Source organism: Oncorhynchus mykiss, chromosome 1 (genome assembly GCF_057628025.1).
Source record: "Oncorhynchus mykiss isolate SJ-2025 chromosome 1, ASM5762802v1, whole genome shotgun sequence".
Classification (NCBI taxonomy): Eukaryota; Metazoa; Chordata; class Actinopteri; order Salmoniformes; family Salmonidae; genus Oncorhynchus; species Oncorhynchus mykiss.
In genome coordinates this window covers 15679389-15695747 of record NC_143022.1, presented here as the reverse complement: position 1 = coordinate 15695747, position 16359 = coordinate 15679389, and the positions used below count along the sequence as shown (strand labels likewise).

Below are 16359 nucleotides of genomic sequence, written 5' to 3'. Positions count from 1 at the left end.
CTGGGGGGGAAATACAGGCAGGAGCTGGGGGGAAATACAGGCAGGAGCTGGGGGGAAATACAGGCAGGAGCTGGGGGGAAATACAGGCAGGAGCTGGGGGGAAAAGCTGGGGGGAAATACAGGCAGGAGCTGGGGGGAAAATACAGGCAGGAGCTGGGGGGAAAATACAGGCAGGAGCTGGGGGGGGAAATACAGGCAGGAGCTGGGGGGAAATACAGGCAGGAGCTGGGGGGAAAATACAGGCAGGAGCTGGGGGGAAATACAGGCAGGAGCTGGGGGGAAAATACAGGCAGGAGCTGGGGGGAAATACAGGCAGGAGCTGGGGGGAAATACAGGCAGGAGCTGGGGGGAAATACAGGCAGGAGCTGGGGGAAAAATACAGGCAGGAGCTGGGGGAAAATACAGGCAGGAGCTGGGGGGAAATACAGGCAGGAGCTGGGGGGAAATACAGGCAGGAGCTGGGGGGAAATACAGGCAGGAGCTGGGGAGAAAATACAGGCAGGAGCTGGGGGGAAAATACAGGCAGGAGCTGGGAAAATACAGGCAGGAGCTGGGGGGAAATACAGGAAGGAGCTGGGGGGAAATACAGGCAGGAGCTGGGGGGAAATACAGGCAGGAGCTGGGGAGAAAATACAGGCAGGAGCTGGGGGGAAATACAGGCAGGAGCTGGGGGGAAATACAGGCAGGAGCTGGGGGGAAAATACAGGCAGGAGCTGGGGGAAAATACAGGCAGGAGCTGGGGGGAAAATACAGGCAGGAGCTGGGGGGGAATACAGGCAGGAGCTGGGGGGAAAATACAGGCAGGAGCTGGGGGAAATACAGGCAGGAGCTGGGGGGAAAAGCTGGGGGGAAATACAGGCAGGAGCTGGGGGGAAAATACAGGCAGGAGCTGGGGGGAAATACAGGCAGGAGCTGGGGGGAAATACAGGCAGGAGCTGGGGGGAAAATACAGGCAGGAGCTGGGGGGAAAATACAGGCAGGAGCTGGGGGGAAATACAGGCAGGAGCTGGGGGGAAATACAGGCAGGAGCTGGGGGGAAATACAGGCAGGAGCTGGGGGGAAAATACAGGCAGGAGCTGGGGGGGAAATACAGGCAGGAGCTGGGGGGAAATACAGGCAGGAGCTGGGGGGAAATACAGGCAGGAGCTGGAGGGAAATACAGGCAGGAGCTGGGGGGAAAAGCTGGGGGGAAATACAGGCAGGAGCTGGGGGGAAAATACAGGCAGGAGCTGGGGGGAAAATACAGGCAGGAGCTGGGGGGAAATACAGGCAGGAGCTGGGGGGAAAATACAGGCAGGAGCTGGGGGGAAATACAGGCAGGAGCTGGGGGGAAAATACAGGCAGGAGCTGGGGGGAAATACAGGCAGGAGCTGGGGGGAAATACAGGCAGGAGCTGGGGGGAAATACAGGCAGGAGCTGGGGGGAAAATACAGGCAGGAGCTGGGGGGAAATACAGGCAGGAGCTGGGGGGAAATACAGGCAGGAGCTGGGGGGAAATACAGGCAGGAGCTGGGGGGAAAATACAGGCAGGAGCTGGGGGGAAAATACAGGCAGGAGCTGGGAAAATACAGGCAGGAGCTGGGGGGAAATACAGGAAGGAGCTGGGGGGAAATACAGGCAGGAGCTGGGGGGAAATACAGGCAGGAGCTGGGGGGAAAATACAGGCAGGAGCTGGGGGGAAATACAGGCAGGAGCTGGGGGGAAATACAGGCAGGAGCTGGGGGGAAAATACAGGCAGGAGCTGGGGGAAAATACAGGCAGGAGCTGGGGGGAAAATACAGGCAGGAGCTGGGGGGGAATACAGGCAGGAGCTGGGGGGAAAATACAGGCAGGAGCTGGGGGAAATCCAGGCAGGAGCTGGGGGGAAAATACAGGCAGGAGCTGGGGGGGAAATACAGGCAGGAGCTGGGGGGAAATACAGGCAGGAGCTGGGGGGAAAAGCTGGGGGGAAAAGCTGGGGGGAAATACAGGCAGGAGCTGGGGGGAAAATACAGGCAGGAGCTGGGGGGAAAATACAGGCAGGAGCTGGGGGGAAAATACAGGCAGGAGCTGGGGGGAAAATACAGGCAGGAGCTGGGGGGGGAAATACAGGCAGGAGCTGGGGGGAAATACAGGCAGGAGCTGGGGGGAAATACAGGCAGGAGCTGGGGGGAAATACAGGCAGGAGCTGGGGGGAAAATACAGGCAGGAGCTGGGGGGAAAATACAGGCAGGAGCTGGGGGGGAAATACAGGCAGGAGCTGGGGGGGAAATACAGGCACGAGCTGGGGGGAATACAGGCAGGAGCTGGGGGGAATACAGGCAGGAGCTGGGGGGAACACAGGCAGGAGCTGGGGGGAACACAGGCAGGAGCTGGGGGAAAAAGAGGCAGGAGCTGGGGGAAATACAGGCAGGAGCTGGGGGGAAATACAGGCAGGAGCTGGGGGGAAATACAGGCAGGAGCTGGGGGGAAATACAGGCAGGAGCTGGGGGGGAAATACAGGCAGGAGCTGGGGGGGAAATACAGGCAGGAGCTGGGGGGAAATACAGGCAGGAGCTGGGGGGGAAATACAGGCAGGAGCTGGGGGGGAAATACAGGCAGGAGCTGGGGGGGAAATACAGGCAGGAGCTGGGGGGGAAATACAGGCAGGAGCTGGGGGGGAAATACAGGCAGGAGCTGGGGGGAAATACAGGCAGGAGCTGGGGGGAAATACAGGCAGGAGCTGGGGGGAAATACAGGCAGGAGCTGGGGGGAAATACAGGCAGGAGCTGGGGGGAAATACAGGCAGGAGCTGGGGGGAATACAGGCAGGAGCTGGGGGGAATACAGGCAGGAGCTGGGGGGAATACAGGCAGGAGCTGGGGGGAATACAGGCAGGAGCTGGGGGGAACACAGGCAGGAGCTGGGGGGAACACAGGCAGGAGCTGGGGGAAATACAGGCAGGAGCTGGGGGGAAATACAGGCAGGAGCTGGGGGGAAATACAGGCAGGAGCTGGGGGGAAATACAGGCAGGAGCTGGGGGGAAATACAGGAAGGAGCTGGGGGGAAATACAGGCAGGAGCTGGGGGGAAATACAGGCAGGAGCTGGGGGGAAATACAGGCAGGAGCTGGGGGGAAATACAGGCAGGAGCTGGGGGGAAATACAGGCAGGAGCTGGGGGGAAATACAGGAAGGAGCTGGGGGGAAATACAGGCAGGAGCTGGGGGGAAATACAGGCAGGAGCTGGGGGGAAAATACAGGCAGGAGCTGGGGGGAAATACAGGCAGGAGCTGGGGGGAAAATACAGGCAGGAGCTGGGGGGAAAATACAGGCAGGAGCTGGGGGAAAATACAGGCAGGAGCTGGGGGGAAAATACAGGCAGGAGCTGGGGGGACAATACAGGCAGGAGTTGGGGGAAAATACAGGCAGGAGCTGGGGGGAAATACAGGCAGGAGCTGGGGGGAAATACAGGCAGGAGCTGGGGGGAAATACAGGAAGGAGCTGGGGGGAAATACAGGAAGGAGCTGGGGGAAATACAGGCAGGAGCTGGGGGGAAAAACAGGCAGGAGCTGGGGGGAAATACAGGCAGGATCTGGGGGGAAAAACAGGCAGGAGCTGGGGGGAAATACAGGCAGGAGCTGGGGGGAAATACAGGAAGGAGCTGGGGGAAATACAGGCAGGAGCTGGGTGGGAAATACAGGCAGGAGCTGGGGGGAAAAACAGGCAGGAGCTGGGTGGAAATACAGGCAGGAGCTGGGTGGAAATACAGGCAGGAGCTGGGGGGAAATACAGGCAGGAGCTGGGGGAAATACAGGCAGGAGCTGGGGGAAATACAGGCAGGAGCTGGGGGAAAATACAGGCAGGAGATGGGGGGAAATACAGGCAGGAGCTGGGGGGAAATACAGGCAGGAGCTGGGGGAAATACAGGCAGGAGCTGGGGGAAATACAGGCAGGAGCTGGGGGAAAACAGGCAGGAGCTGGGGGGGAAATACAGGCAGGAGCTGGGGGAAATACAGGAAGGAGCTGGGGGGGAAATACAGGCAGGAGCTGGGGGGGAAATACAGGCAGGAGCTGGGGGGAAAATACAGGCTGGAGCTGGGGGGGAAATACAGGCAGGAGCTGGGGGGGAAATACAGGCAGGAGCTGGGGGGGAAATACAGGCAGGAGCTGGGGGGAAATACAGGCAGGAGCTGGGGGGAAATACAGGCAGGAGCTGGGGGAAATACAGGAAGGAGCTGGGGGGGAAATACAGGCAGGAGCTGGGAAAATACAGGCAGGAGCTGGGGGGAAATACAGGCAGGAGCTGGGGGGAAATACAGGCAGGAGCTGGGGGGAAATACAGGCAGGAGCTGGGGGGAAATACAGGCAGGAGCTGGGGGGAAATACAGGCAGGAGCTGGGGGGAAATACAGGCAGGAGCTGGGGGGAAATACAGGCAGGAGCTGGGGGGAAATACAGGCAGGAGCTGGGGGGAAATACAGGCAGGAGCTGGGGGGAAATACAGGCAGGAGCTGGGGGGAAATACAGGCAGGAGCTGGGGGGAAATACAGGAAGGAGCTGGGGGGAAATACAGGCAGGAGCTGGGGGGAAATACAGGCAGGAGCTGGGGGGAAAATACAGGCAGGAGCTGGGGGGAAATACAGGCAGGAGCTGGGGGGAAATACAGGCAGGAGCTGGGGGGAAAATACAGGCAGGAGCTGGGGGAAAATACAGGCAGGAGCTGGGGGGAAAATACAGGCAGGAGCTGGGGGGGAATACAGGCAGGAGCTGGGGGGAAAATACAGGCAGGAGCTGGGGGAAATCCAGGCAGGAGCTGGGGGGGAAATACAGGCAGGAGCTGGGGGGAAATACAGGCAGGAGCTGGGGGGAAATACAGGCAGGAGCTGGGGGGAAAAGCTGGGGGGAAATACAGGCAGGAGCTGGGGGGAAAATACAGGCAGGAGCTGGGGGGAAAATACAGGCAGGAGCTGGGGGGAAAATACAGGCAGGAGCTGGGGGGGGAAATACAGGCAGGAGCTGGGGGGAAATACAGGCAGGAGCTGGGGGGAAATACAGGCAGGAGCTGGGGGGAAATACAGGCAGGAGCTGGGGGGAAAATACAGGCAGGAGCTTGGGGGGAAAATACAGGCAGGAGCTGGGGGGGAAATACAGGCAGGAGCTGGGGGGGAAATACAGGCAGGAGCTGGGGGGGAAATACAGGCAGGAGCTGGGGGGAAATACAGGCAGGAGCTGGGGGGAAATACAGGCAGGAGCTGGGGGGAAATACAGGCAGGAGCTGGGGGGAAATACAGGCAGGAGCTGGGGGGAAATACAGGCAGGAGCTGGGGGGAAATACAGGCAGGAGCTGGGGGGAATACAGGCAGGAGCTGGGGGGAATACAGGCAGGAGCTGGGGGGAATACAGGCAGGAGCTGGGGGGAACACAGGCAGGAGCTGGGGGAAATAGAGGCAGGAGCTGGGGGAAATACAGGCAGGAGCTGGGGGGAAATACAGGCAGGAGCTGGGGGGAAATACAGGCAGGAGCTGGGGGGAAATACAGGCAGGAGCTGGGGGGAAATACAGGCAGGAGCTGGGGGGAAATACAGGCAGGAGCTGGGGGGGAAATACAGGCAGGAGCTGGGGGGGAAATACAGGCAGGAGCTGGGGGGGAAATACAGGCAGGAGCTGGGGGGGAAATACAGGCAGGAGCTGGGGGGAAATACAGGCAGGAGCTGGGGGGAAATACAGGCAGGAGCTGGGGGGAAATACAGGCAGGAGCTGGGGGGAAATACAGGCAGGAGCTGGGGGGAAATACAGGCAGGAGCTGGGGGGAAATACAGGCAGGAGCTGGGGGGAATACAGGCAGGAGCTGGGGGGAATACAGGCAGGAGCTGGGGGGAACACAGGCAGGAGCTGGGGGGAACACAGGCAGGAGCTGGGGGGAAATACAGGCAGGAGCTGGGGGGAAATACAGGCAGGAGCTGGGGGGAAATACAGGCAGGAGCTGGGGGGAAATACAGGCAGGAGCTGGGGGGAAATACAGGAAGGAGCTGGGGGGAAATACAGGAAGGAGCTGGGGGGAAATACAGGCAGGAGCTGGGGGGAAATACAGGCAGGAGCTGGGGGGAAATACAGGCAGGAGCTGGGGGGAAATACAGGCAGGAGCTGGGGGGAAATACAGGAAGGAGCTGGGGGGAAATACAGGCAGGAGCTGGGGGGAAATACAGGCAGGAGCTGGGGGGAAAATACAGGCAGGAGCTGGGGGGAAATACAGGCAGGAGCTGGGGGGAAAATACAGGCAGGAGCTGGGGGGAAAATACAGGCAGGAGCTGGGGGAAAATACAGGCAGGAGCTGGGGGGAAAATACAGGCAGGAGCTGGGGGGACAATACAGGCAGGAGTTGGGGGGAAAATACAGGCAGGAGCTGGGGGGAAATACAGGCAGGAGCTGGGGGGAAATACAGGCAGGAGCTGGGGGGAAATACAGGCAGGAGCTGGGGGGAAATACAGGCAGGAGCTGGGGTGAAAATACAGGCAGGAGCTGGGGGGAAATACAGGCAGGAGCTGGGGGGGAAATACAGGCAGGAGCTGGGGGGAAATACAGGCAGGAGCTGGGGGGAAATACAGGCAGGAGCTGGGGGGGAAATACAGGCAGGAGCTGGGGGGAAATACAGGCAGGAGCTGGGGGGAAATACAGGCAGGAGCTGGGGGGAAATACAGGCAGGAGCTGGGGGGAAATACAGGCAGGAGCTGGGGGGAAATACAGGCAGGAGCTGGGGGGAAATACAGGCAGGAGCTGGGGGGAAATACAGGCAGGAGCTGGGGGGAAATACAGGCAGGAGCTGGGGGGAAATACAGGCAGGAGCTGGGGGGAAATACAGGCAGGAGCTGGGGGGAAATACAGGCAGGAGCTGGGGGGAAATACAGGCAGGAGCTGGGGGGAAATACAGGCAGGAGCTGGGGGGAAATACAGGCAGGAGCTGGGGGGAAATACAGGCAGGAGCTGGGGGGGAAAATACAGGCAGGAGCTGGGGGGGAAATACAGGCAGGAGCTGGGGGGGAAATACAGGCAGGTGCTGGGGGGGAAATACAGGCAGGAGCTGGGGGGAAATACAGGCAGGAGCTGGGGGGAAATACAGGCAGGAGCTGGGGGGAAATACAGGCAGGAGCTGGGGGGAAATACAGGCAGGAGCTGGGGGGAAATACAGGCAGGAGCTGGGGGGAAAATACAGGCAGGAGCTGGGGGGAAAATACAGGCAGGAGCTGGGGGGAAAATACAGGCAGGAGCTGGGGGGAAAATACAGGCAGGAGCTGGGGGGGAAATTACAGGCAGGAGCTGCGGGGAAATACAGGCAGAAGCTGGGGGGGAAATACAGGCAGGAGCTGGGGGGAAATACAGGCAGGAGCTGGGGGGAAATACAGGCAGGAGCTGGGGGGAAATACAGGCAGGAGCTGGGGGGAAATACAGGAAGGAGCTGGGGGGAAATACAGGAAGGAGCTGGGGGGAAATACAGGAAGGAGCTGGGGGAAATACAGGCAGGAGCTGGGGGGAAAAACAGGCAGGAGCTGGGGGGAAATACAGGCAGGATCTGGGGGGAAAAACAGGCAGGAGCTGGGGGGAAATACAGGCAGGAGCTGGGGGGAAATACAGGAAGGAGCTGGGGGAAATACAGGCAGGAGCTGGGTGGGAAATACAGGCAGGAGCTGGGGGGAAAAACAGGCAGGAGCTGGGTGGAAATACAGGCAGGAGCTGGGTGGAAATACAGGCAGGAGCTGGGGGGAAATACAGGCAGGAGCTGGGGGAAATACAGGCAGGAGCTGGGGGAAATACAGGCAGGAGCTGGGGGAAAATACAGGCAGGAGATGGGGGGAAATACAGGCAGGAGCTGGGGGGAAATACAGGCAGGAGCTGGGGGAAATACAGGCAGGAGCTGGGGGAAATACAGGCAGGAGCTGGGGGAAAACAGGCAGGAGCTGGGGGGGAAATACAGGCAGGAGCTGGGGGAAATACAGGAAGGAGCTGGGGGGGAAATACAGGCAGGAGCTGGGGGGGAAATACAGGCAGGAGCTGGGGGGGAAATACAGGCTGGAGCTGGGGGGGAAATACAGGCAGGAGCTGGGGGGGAAATACAGGCAGGAGCTGGGGGGGAAATACAGGCAGGAGCTGGGGGGAAATACAGGCAGGAGCTGGGGGGAAATACAGGCAGGAGCTGGGGGAAATACAGGAAGGAGCTGGGGGGGAAATACAGGCAGGAGCTGGGAAAATACAGGCAGGAGCTGGGGGGAAATACAGGCAGGAGCTGGGGGGAAATACAGGCAGGAGCTGGGGGGAAATACAGGCAGGAGCTGGGGGGAAATACAGGCAGGAGCTGGGGGGAAATACAGGCAGGAGCTGGGGGGAAATACAGGCAGGAGCTGGGGGGAAATACAGGCAGGAGCTGGGGGGAAATACAGGCAGGAGCTGGGGGGAAATACAGGCAGGAGCTGGGGGGAAATACAGGCAGGAGCTGGGGGGAAATACAGGCAGGAGCTGGGGGGAAATACAGGCAGGAGCTGGGGGGAAATACAGGCAGGAGCTGGGGGGAAATACAGGCAGGAGCTGGGGGGAAAATACAGGCAGGAGCTGGGGGGAAAATACAGGCAGGAGCTGGGGGGAAAATACAGGCAGGAGCTGGGGGGAAAATACAGGCAGGAGCTGGGGGGGAAATTACAGGCAGGAGCTGGGGGGAAAAACAGGCAGGAGCTGGGGGGAAATACAGGCAGGAGCTGGGGGGAAATACAGGAAGGAGCTGGGGGAAATACAGGCAGGAGCTGGGGGGGAAATACAGGCAGGAGCTGGGGGGAAAAACAGGCAGGAGCTGGGTGGAAATACAGGCAGGAGCTGGGGGGAAATACAGGCAGGAGCTGGGGAAAATACAGGCAGGAGCTGGGGGGAAATACAGGCAGGAGATGGGGGGAAATACAGGCAGGAGCTGGGGGGAAATACAGGCAGGAGCTGGGGGAAATACAGGCAGGAGCTGGGGGAAATACAGGCAGGAGCTGGGGGAAATACAGGCAGGAGCTGGGGGAAGTACAGGCAGGAGCTGGGGGAAATACAGGCAGGAGCTGGGGGGAAATACAGGCAGGAGCTGGGGGGAAATACAGGCAGGAGCTGGGGGGAAATACAGGCAGGAGATGGGGGGGAAATACAGGCAGGAGTTGGGGGAAAATACAGGCAGGAGCTGGGGGGGAAAATACAGGCAGGAGCTGGGAAAATACAGGCAGGAAATACAGGCAGGAAATACAGGCAGGAGCTGGGGGGGAAATACAGGCAGGAGCTGGGGGAAATACAGGAAGGAGCTGGGGGGGAAATGCAGGCAGGAGCTGGGGGGGAAATACAGGCAGGAGCTGGGGGGGAAATACAGGCTGGAGCTGGGGGGGAAATACAGGCTGGAGCTGGGGGGAAATACAGGCAGGAGCTGGGGGAAATACAGGAAGGAGCTGGGGGGGAAATACAGGCAGGAGCTGGGGGGGAAATACAGGCAGGAGCTGGGGGGGAAATACAGGCAGGAGCTGGGGGGGAAATACAGGCAGGAGCTGGGGGGGAAATACAGGCAGGAGCTGGGGGGAAATACAGGCAGGAGCTGGGAGGCAGGAGCTGGGGGGAAATACAGGCAGGATCTGGGGGAAATACAGGAAGGAGCTGGGGGGAAATACAGGCAGGAGCTGGGGGGGAAATACAGGCAGGAGCTGGGGGGGAAATACAGGCAGGAGCTGGGTGGGAAATACAGGCAGGAGCTGGGGGGGAAATACAGGCAGGAGCTGGGGGAAATACAGGAAGGAGCTGGGGGAAATACAGGAAGGAGCTGGGGAAATACAGGAAGGAGCTGGGGAATACAGGCTAATAGTAATATCACTTTTCTTTAGAGGTTTGGATGATATATCTCTCCATTTCCTGTTTTTCTCTAAACACATTTTTAAAAGGCCAAGACATAATTCTCAAGGCCTATTTGTGCAAAATAAATGAACACCACAAATAAACACACCCACACGTCTATTCTATTGTTTAGGAATGTTTGACCACTAGCTATTTCAATATGTAATTTATATAATCATTTTGATTGAAAATGTATCAATTTGGTTAAAATGCACTTTAATTATCCAACATCACACTTACTGATGGCGAGGTGAAGCCTGTGCCCAAAGCACTGCAGGCGGGTCCAGATGTTCAAGTGCAATGCTTTTATCATGTTGCTCCTGCTGTCAGTTGTCATGTACACCTGTCGGTCTTCACTCATCTTCCACGATGCCAGAGAGTCATTGAGACCCTGGGATATTACTTCACCCGTATGATCATCAGGGAAGTAAGACGTCTGGAGGCAGACATTTTGCAATATCCAGGGTTGATTTATGTAGTGGACTGTCAAACTTAGGTATGGCTCTAACATTCTGCGCGACCATAGATCGAACTTCCACCTCAAACTTCTCTTGTCATAAGGGATTATGTTTGAAGTTGCGGGTATGGTAGTTTGTCTTTTAGCAGACGTTTTGGGAATTGGGCGACTGGAATCGGCATTGTGTAGTCTCATGCTTTCCTCCCATTCCATCTTGTGTTTCAGTTGCAGGTGATGGAAGAGGTTGGTTGTACTGCTGCTTTTCGTAGCAATTGTCTTTCGACACATTTTGCACAGGACATTCGTTTGCTGAACATCAGACCTCTTAACCCCGAACCACTTCCATATTACTGAACAAACATTGGATGTTTTCATCCTCACAGAGAGGCTGAGCTGGCTTCCTCACTTTCCATGTTGGTGGAACTCTTACCACCACTGCACCTCTCCGGCGTGGTTACAACTTGTGAAAGGTTGTGATTGGTGGATAACCTCTGTGCACGTGTTGGGCTGACAGAAGAGACAGTGGGATGCTGCATTTGTAAAAAGTTACATTATAACAGAACCTCCATTCCTGCGATACAGGCATTTTCCACATCGCGCTAAAACAAACTTGAATATATCGAAAACACTCGATATCGCCCGGCCCTCTCTCAAAGTTCTTAATTTGTGTTTTATTTAGTTCCTCATGCAGGAATTTGGCACAAACAGGGCTTTTTATGAGAACATTGGGGGGGAGGAATTGTTCTCATTTTCTTCCAATTAACAAACAATTAAATATGCATTTAATATGCAGTGCGTCCAGGGAGGATGTGCAGGGGCAGAGGTCTAATGCCTAACAAACACGACAACAGGAGGTCAGACTGCAGACTGCAATTGCTTTCCAATGAAATTAGTTCTTACCAGCTGCTTAGTGGTGTTAGGCAGGTTGCCAGATAACGACGCAAACAACTGGACCTCAGGTAGAATATTACAGTCTAGTTGGGACTGTTCTTTTCAGTCTGACAACCTAAAACAAAGTATGCAGTATTTTCTGAGGCCAAAAGTCTGACCTCTGTCCTTACCATAGCTGTGTCTCCATGGTTACCCAGGTTTGCCTTGGGCTGTACCACCTCTGGGGCAGGGGTGGGGGCAGGGGCATTGGGTGTCCAGCCCTGGTCCCAGTCACTACAGCACAGCAGCAGTGGGTCCTTACTCTGCAGAGCTGCAAACGGGTTGGCATTCAGGCCCCCCTGGAGAAACAAACACACAACCTTAGATCATTCCTTTTATAATCCCAGTTCCATTCTACATTAGCCTCGTTCCAGGTCTGTTAGAGCAGTCTCATCACGATTGACCATAGGAGTTGGAGAGACAGCACACATATATAGGACCACTCTAATTACACACATTATAACAAGGTCTTATAACGTCACCATGTTCTAGAACCAAAGATAGCGCATAAATTAAGATAGTTCACTCAGGCCATTTACATTGATAAAAACATTGTCAGTTCCGGTCTACTTAACTGGGTGAGTCTCCAATAGTGATCAATGAGATACCAGCTGGGTCTGGTCTACTTAGTTCATTGAACCAGGGAAAAAAACAGCGAGTGGGGTGTCTCGCTTCCTCTTTCGGCTATGCTAGAATTATGTTCTGATAATTGTGGGGTCAAAGGTCATACCTGAGTTGTAGAGTTGACCTCGATGAACTCCAGTGCTGGGAGGTCAGGCAGAACTTCCTCTTTGTTGGTTTTGTTCCCACCCACAAGGTTAGGGGTCTAAAACACACATCCAATTAAAGTTTTTTTTTTTTACACCTTTATTTAACTCAGCAAGTCCGTTAACAACAAATTCTTATTTTCAATGACGGCCTAGGAACAGTGGGTTAACTGCCTGTTCAGGGGCAGAACAACAGATTTGTACCTTGTCAGCTCTGGGATTTCAACTTGCAACCTTTCGGTTACTAGTCCAACGCTCTAACCACTACATTGGTATACTCAAATATTTACAAAAATGTGAGGGGTGTACTCACTTTTGTGATGTACTGTGTGTATATATATATATATATATATATATATATATATATATATATATATATATATATATATATATATATATATATATGACCGATTATGATTTTTCAACGCCGATACCGATTATTGGAGCCGCTGCCAATTTTGTATTTATTTGTAATAATGACAATTACAACCATACTGAATGAACACTTATTTTAACTTAATATAATACATCAATAAAATCAATTTAGCTTCAAATAAATAATGAGTTACTTGCTCAGAACATATGAAAGTTGGTGGTTCATTTTAACATGAGACTTCAATATTCCAAGGTAAGAGGTTTTAGGTTGTAGTTAATATCGTATTAATAAGACTATTTCTCTCTATACCATTTGTATTTCATATACCTTTGGCTATTGGATGTTCTTATAGGCACTATAGTATTGCCAGTGTAACAGTATAGCTTCCGTCCCCCTCCTCGCCCCTCCCTGGGCTCGAACCAGGAACACATCGACAACAGCCACACTTGAAGCAGCGTTACCCATCAATCCACAAAATCAGGCGGCCCTTGCAGAGCAAGGGGAATAACTACTCTAGGTCTCAGAGCGAGTGACGTTTGAAACGCTATTAGCGTGCATCCCGCTAACTAGCTAGCCATTTCACATCGGTTACACCAGCCATTAGGCTGATAGGCTTGTCATAAACAGCGCTGTGCTTGCGAAGAGCTGCTGGCAAAACGCATGAAAGTGCTGTTTGAATGAATGCTTACGAGCATGCTGCTGCCTACCATCACTCAGACTGCTCTATCAAATCATAGACTTAAGTCTAACATAACACACAGAAATACGAGCCTTGGGTCATTAATATGGTCGAATCCGGAAACTATCATTTCGAAAACGTTTATTATTTCAGTGAAATACGGAACCGTTCTGTATTTTATCTAACGGGTGGCATCCCTAAGTCTAAATATTCTTGTTACATTGCACAACCTTCAATGTTATGTCATAATTACGTACAATTCTGGCAAATTAGTTCACAATGAGCCAGGCTGCCCAAACTGTTGCATATACCCTGACATGGATTGTGTATGTGTGCCATAAAGCTGGTGAATGTGCAAGACAAAATATTTAAGTGCCTTTGAACGGGATTTGGTAGTAGGTGCCAGGCGCACCGGTTTGTGTCAAGAACTGCAACGCTGCTGGGTTTTTCACACTCAACAGTTTCCCGTGTGCATCAAGAATGGTCCACCACCTAAAGGACATCCAGCCAACTTGACAACTGTGGGAAGCATTGTATTGTAGTCCACAAGGAACAGCATCCTTGTGGAACGCTTTTGACACCTTGTAGAATCCATGCCCTGATGAATTGAGGCTGTTCTGAGTGCAAAAAGGAAGGGGGGGGGGGGGGGGGGGGGGTGGGTGTAACTCAATATTAGGAAGGTATTCCTAATGTTTGGTATACTCAGTATAAACAAGGATTATATTTAAAGGCTTTTGCTGAACCCTGTTGTGTCAGATCAGTGATCTGTTCAAGGCTGTTAAGAAGCCTCCGGCCAGGCCTCAGACCTCCACACAAGACAAGGCTGTTAAGAAGCCCCCAGCCAGGCCTCCACACAGGACAAGGCTGTTAAGAAGCCCCCAGCCAGGCCTCCACACAGGACAAGGCTGTTAAGAAGCCCCAGCCAGGCCTCCACACAGGACAAGGCTGTTAAGAAGCCCCCAGCCAGGCCTCCACACAGGACAAGGCTGTTAAGAAGCCCCCAGCCAGGCCTCCACACAGGACAAGGCTGTTAAGAAGCCCCAGCCAGGCCTCCACACAGGACAAGGCTGTTAAGAAGCCCCCAGCCAGGCCTCCACACAGGACAAGGCTGTTAAGAAGCCCCCAGCCAGGCCTCCACACAGGACAAGGCTGTTAAGAAGCCTCCAGCCAGGCCTCAGACCTACACACAGGACAAGGCTGTTAAGAAGCCCCCAGCCAGGCCTCAGACCTCCACACAGGACAAGTCTGTTAAGAAGCCTCCAGCCAGGCCTCCACACAGGACAAGGCTGTTAAGAAGCCTCCAGCCAGGCCTCAGACCTCCACACAGGACAAGGCTGTTAAGAAGCCCCCAGCCAGGCCTTCACACAGGCCAAGGCTGTTAAGAAGCCCCCAGCCAGGCCTCCACACAGGACAAGGCTGTTAAGAAGCCCCCAGCCAGGCCTCAGACCTCCACACAGAACAAGGCTGTTAAGAAGCCCCCAGCCAGGCCTCAGACCTCCACACAGGACAAGGCTGTTAAGAAGCCCCCAGCCAGGCCTCAGTCCTCCACACAGGACAAGGCTGTTAAGAAGCCCCCAGCCAGGCCTCAGACCTCCACAGTAGTTTTCATAATGGGTGGATGATGCTCTCGCTCCCTCTTGCATCCCCACAGAAAGCAGTCCTGACGGAACACTGCAATTCATCCCTTTCCCGTTTCAGCAGAACGACTGTAGCCGTCTCTCCCCCACCCTCTCCCTCATCCTCTCTCTCTCTCACCCTGCCCCCCTCCCTCTCTCTCTGCCTCCCCCTCAATTCAATTCAAGGGGCTTTATTGGCATGGGAAACATATGTTAACATTGCCAAAGCAAGTGAAGTAGATAAACAAAAGTGAAATAAACAAAAATAAACATTACACTCACAGAAGTTCCAAAAGACATTTGAAATGTCATATTATGTATATATACACAGTGTTGTAACGATGTACAAATGGTTAAAGTACAAACAGGAAAACAAATATGGGTTGTATTTACAATGGTGTTTGTTCTTCACTGGTTGACCTTTTCTTGTGGCAACAGGTCACAAATCTTGCTGCTGTGATTGCACAGTGGAATTTCACCCAATAGATAAAGGCGTATATCAAAATTGGATTTGTTTTCTAATTCTGTGTGGGTCTGTGTCACGACTTCCGCCGAAGTCGGTCCCTCTCCTTGTTCGGGCGGTGTTCGGCGGTCAAAATTACCGGCCTTTTAGCCATCGCCGATCCATTTTCCATTTGTTTTGTCTTTGTCTTACACACCTGGTTTCAATCCCCCAATTACTTGTTAATTATTTAACCCTCTGTTCCCCCATGTTTGTTTGTGAGTAATTGTTTATTGTATTGCGGTCCGTATTTGTGGCCTTGTATTTATACGACGTGTATTGTGATATATTTGAGTAAAATTGCTTTCATTACTCATATCTGCGGTCCTGCGCCTGACTTATCTCACCAGCTACACACAGACGCATTACAGAATTACTCACCACCGAATGGAGTCAGCAGGACCAGACGCCCTCCCTGTGGCGGTAGAGGAGCGCGTCCAGCAGCACGCGACCATATTGCAATGTCTGAGCAACGCCATGGATCGGGTGCTGCAGACGATGGATCGTTGCGAGAGAGGAGGAGGTCCTCCACCAGCCCCACTACAGCAGGCCACACTGTCCACCCCTCCTTCACCCGGTCCCAGTGGGATTCGGCTCGCTCTCCCGTGGGAGTATGATGGGACAGCTGCCGGATGCCAGGGGTTCCTACTCCAGCTGGAGCGCTACCTGGCGACCATCCACCCGGCTCCTTCGGGACGTAAGAGCGTGTCCGCCCTCGTCGCCTGCCTCTCAGGCAAAGCCCTGGTGTGGGCCAACACCGTATGGAGTGAAGGAGAAACGGCGTTGGACAATTACGCTAAGTTCACCCGCTGCTTTGGGCAGATTTCAACCACCCGCCTGAGGGTCGAGCGGCGGGTGAACGTCTGTTCCACCTGAAGCAGGGGACGAGGAGCGCACAGGATTTCGCTTGGGACTTCCGGACCCTGGCCACCAGCGCGGGATGGAACGACAGGGCCCTGATCAATCACTACCGGTGCAGTCTGCGCGAGGACGTTCGTCGGCTGTTGGCCAGCCGAGACACCACCCTCATGTTGGACCAGCTGGTGGATCTGACCATCCGGCTGGACAACCTGCTGGCTGCCCGCGGACGTCCAGATCGGGGCCTGTCAGTTCCATCCCCTCCGCTCCGACGCCCATGAAGCTGGGAGGTGCTGCGCTTAGGGCGACCGGAGGAGGGGCCATT

At 54.8% G+C, this 16359-nt stretch overlaps 1 protein-coding gene across 2 annotated transcripts in view; it reads right to left on the bottom strand.

Moving 5' to 3' along the window:
* The window catches only part of LOC110486273 (tudor domain-containing protein 5), a 53784-nt gene that overhangs the window by 18100 nt on the left and 19325 nt on the right, over positions 1 to 16359 (bottom strand). For both annotated transcript variants that reach the window (XM_036947346.2, XM_036947319.2), the window contains exons 14-15: positions 11967 to 12062; positions 11368 to 11535 (exon numbers count right to left, since the gene is read on the bottom strand). In XM_036947346.2, coding sequence (XP_036803241.1) covers positions 11368 to 11535; positions 11967 to 12062 — 264 coding nt within the window. The remainder of the gene's footprint in view (positions 1 to 11367; positions 11536 to 11966; positions 12063 to 16359) is intronic.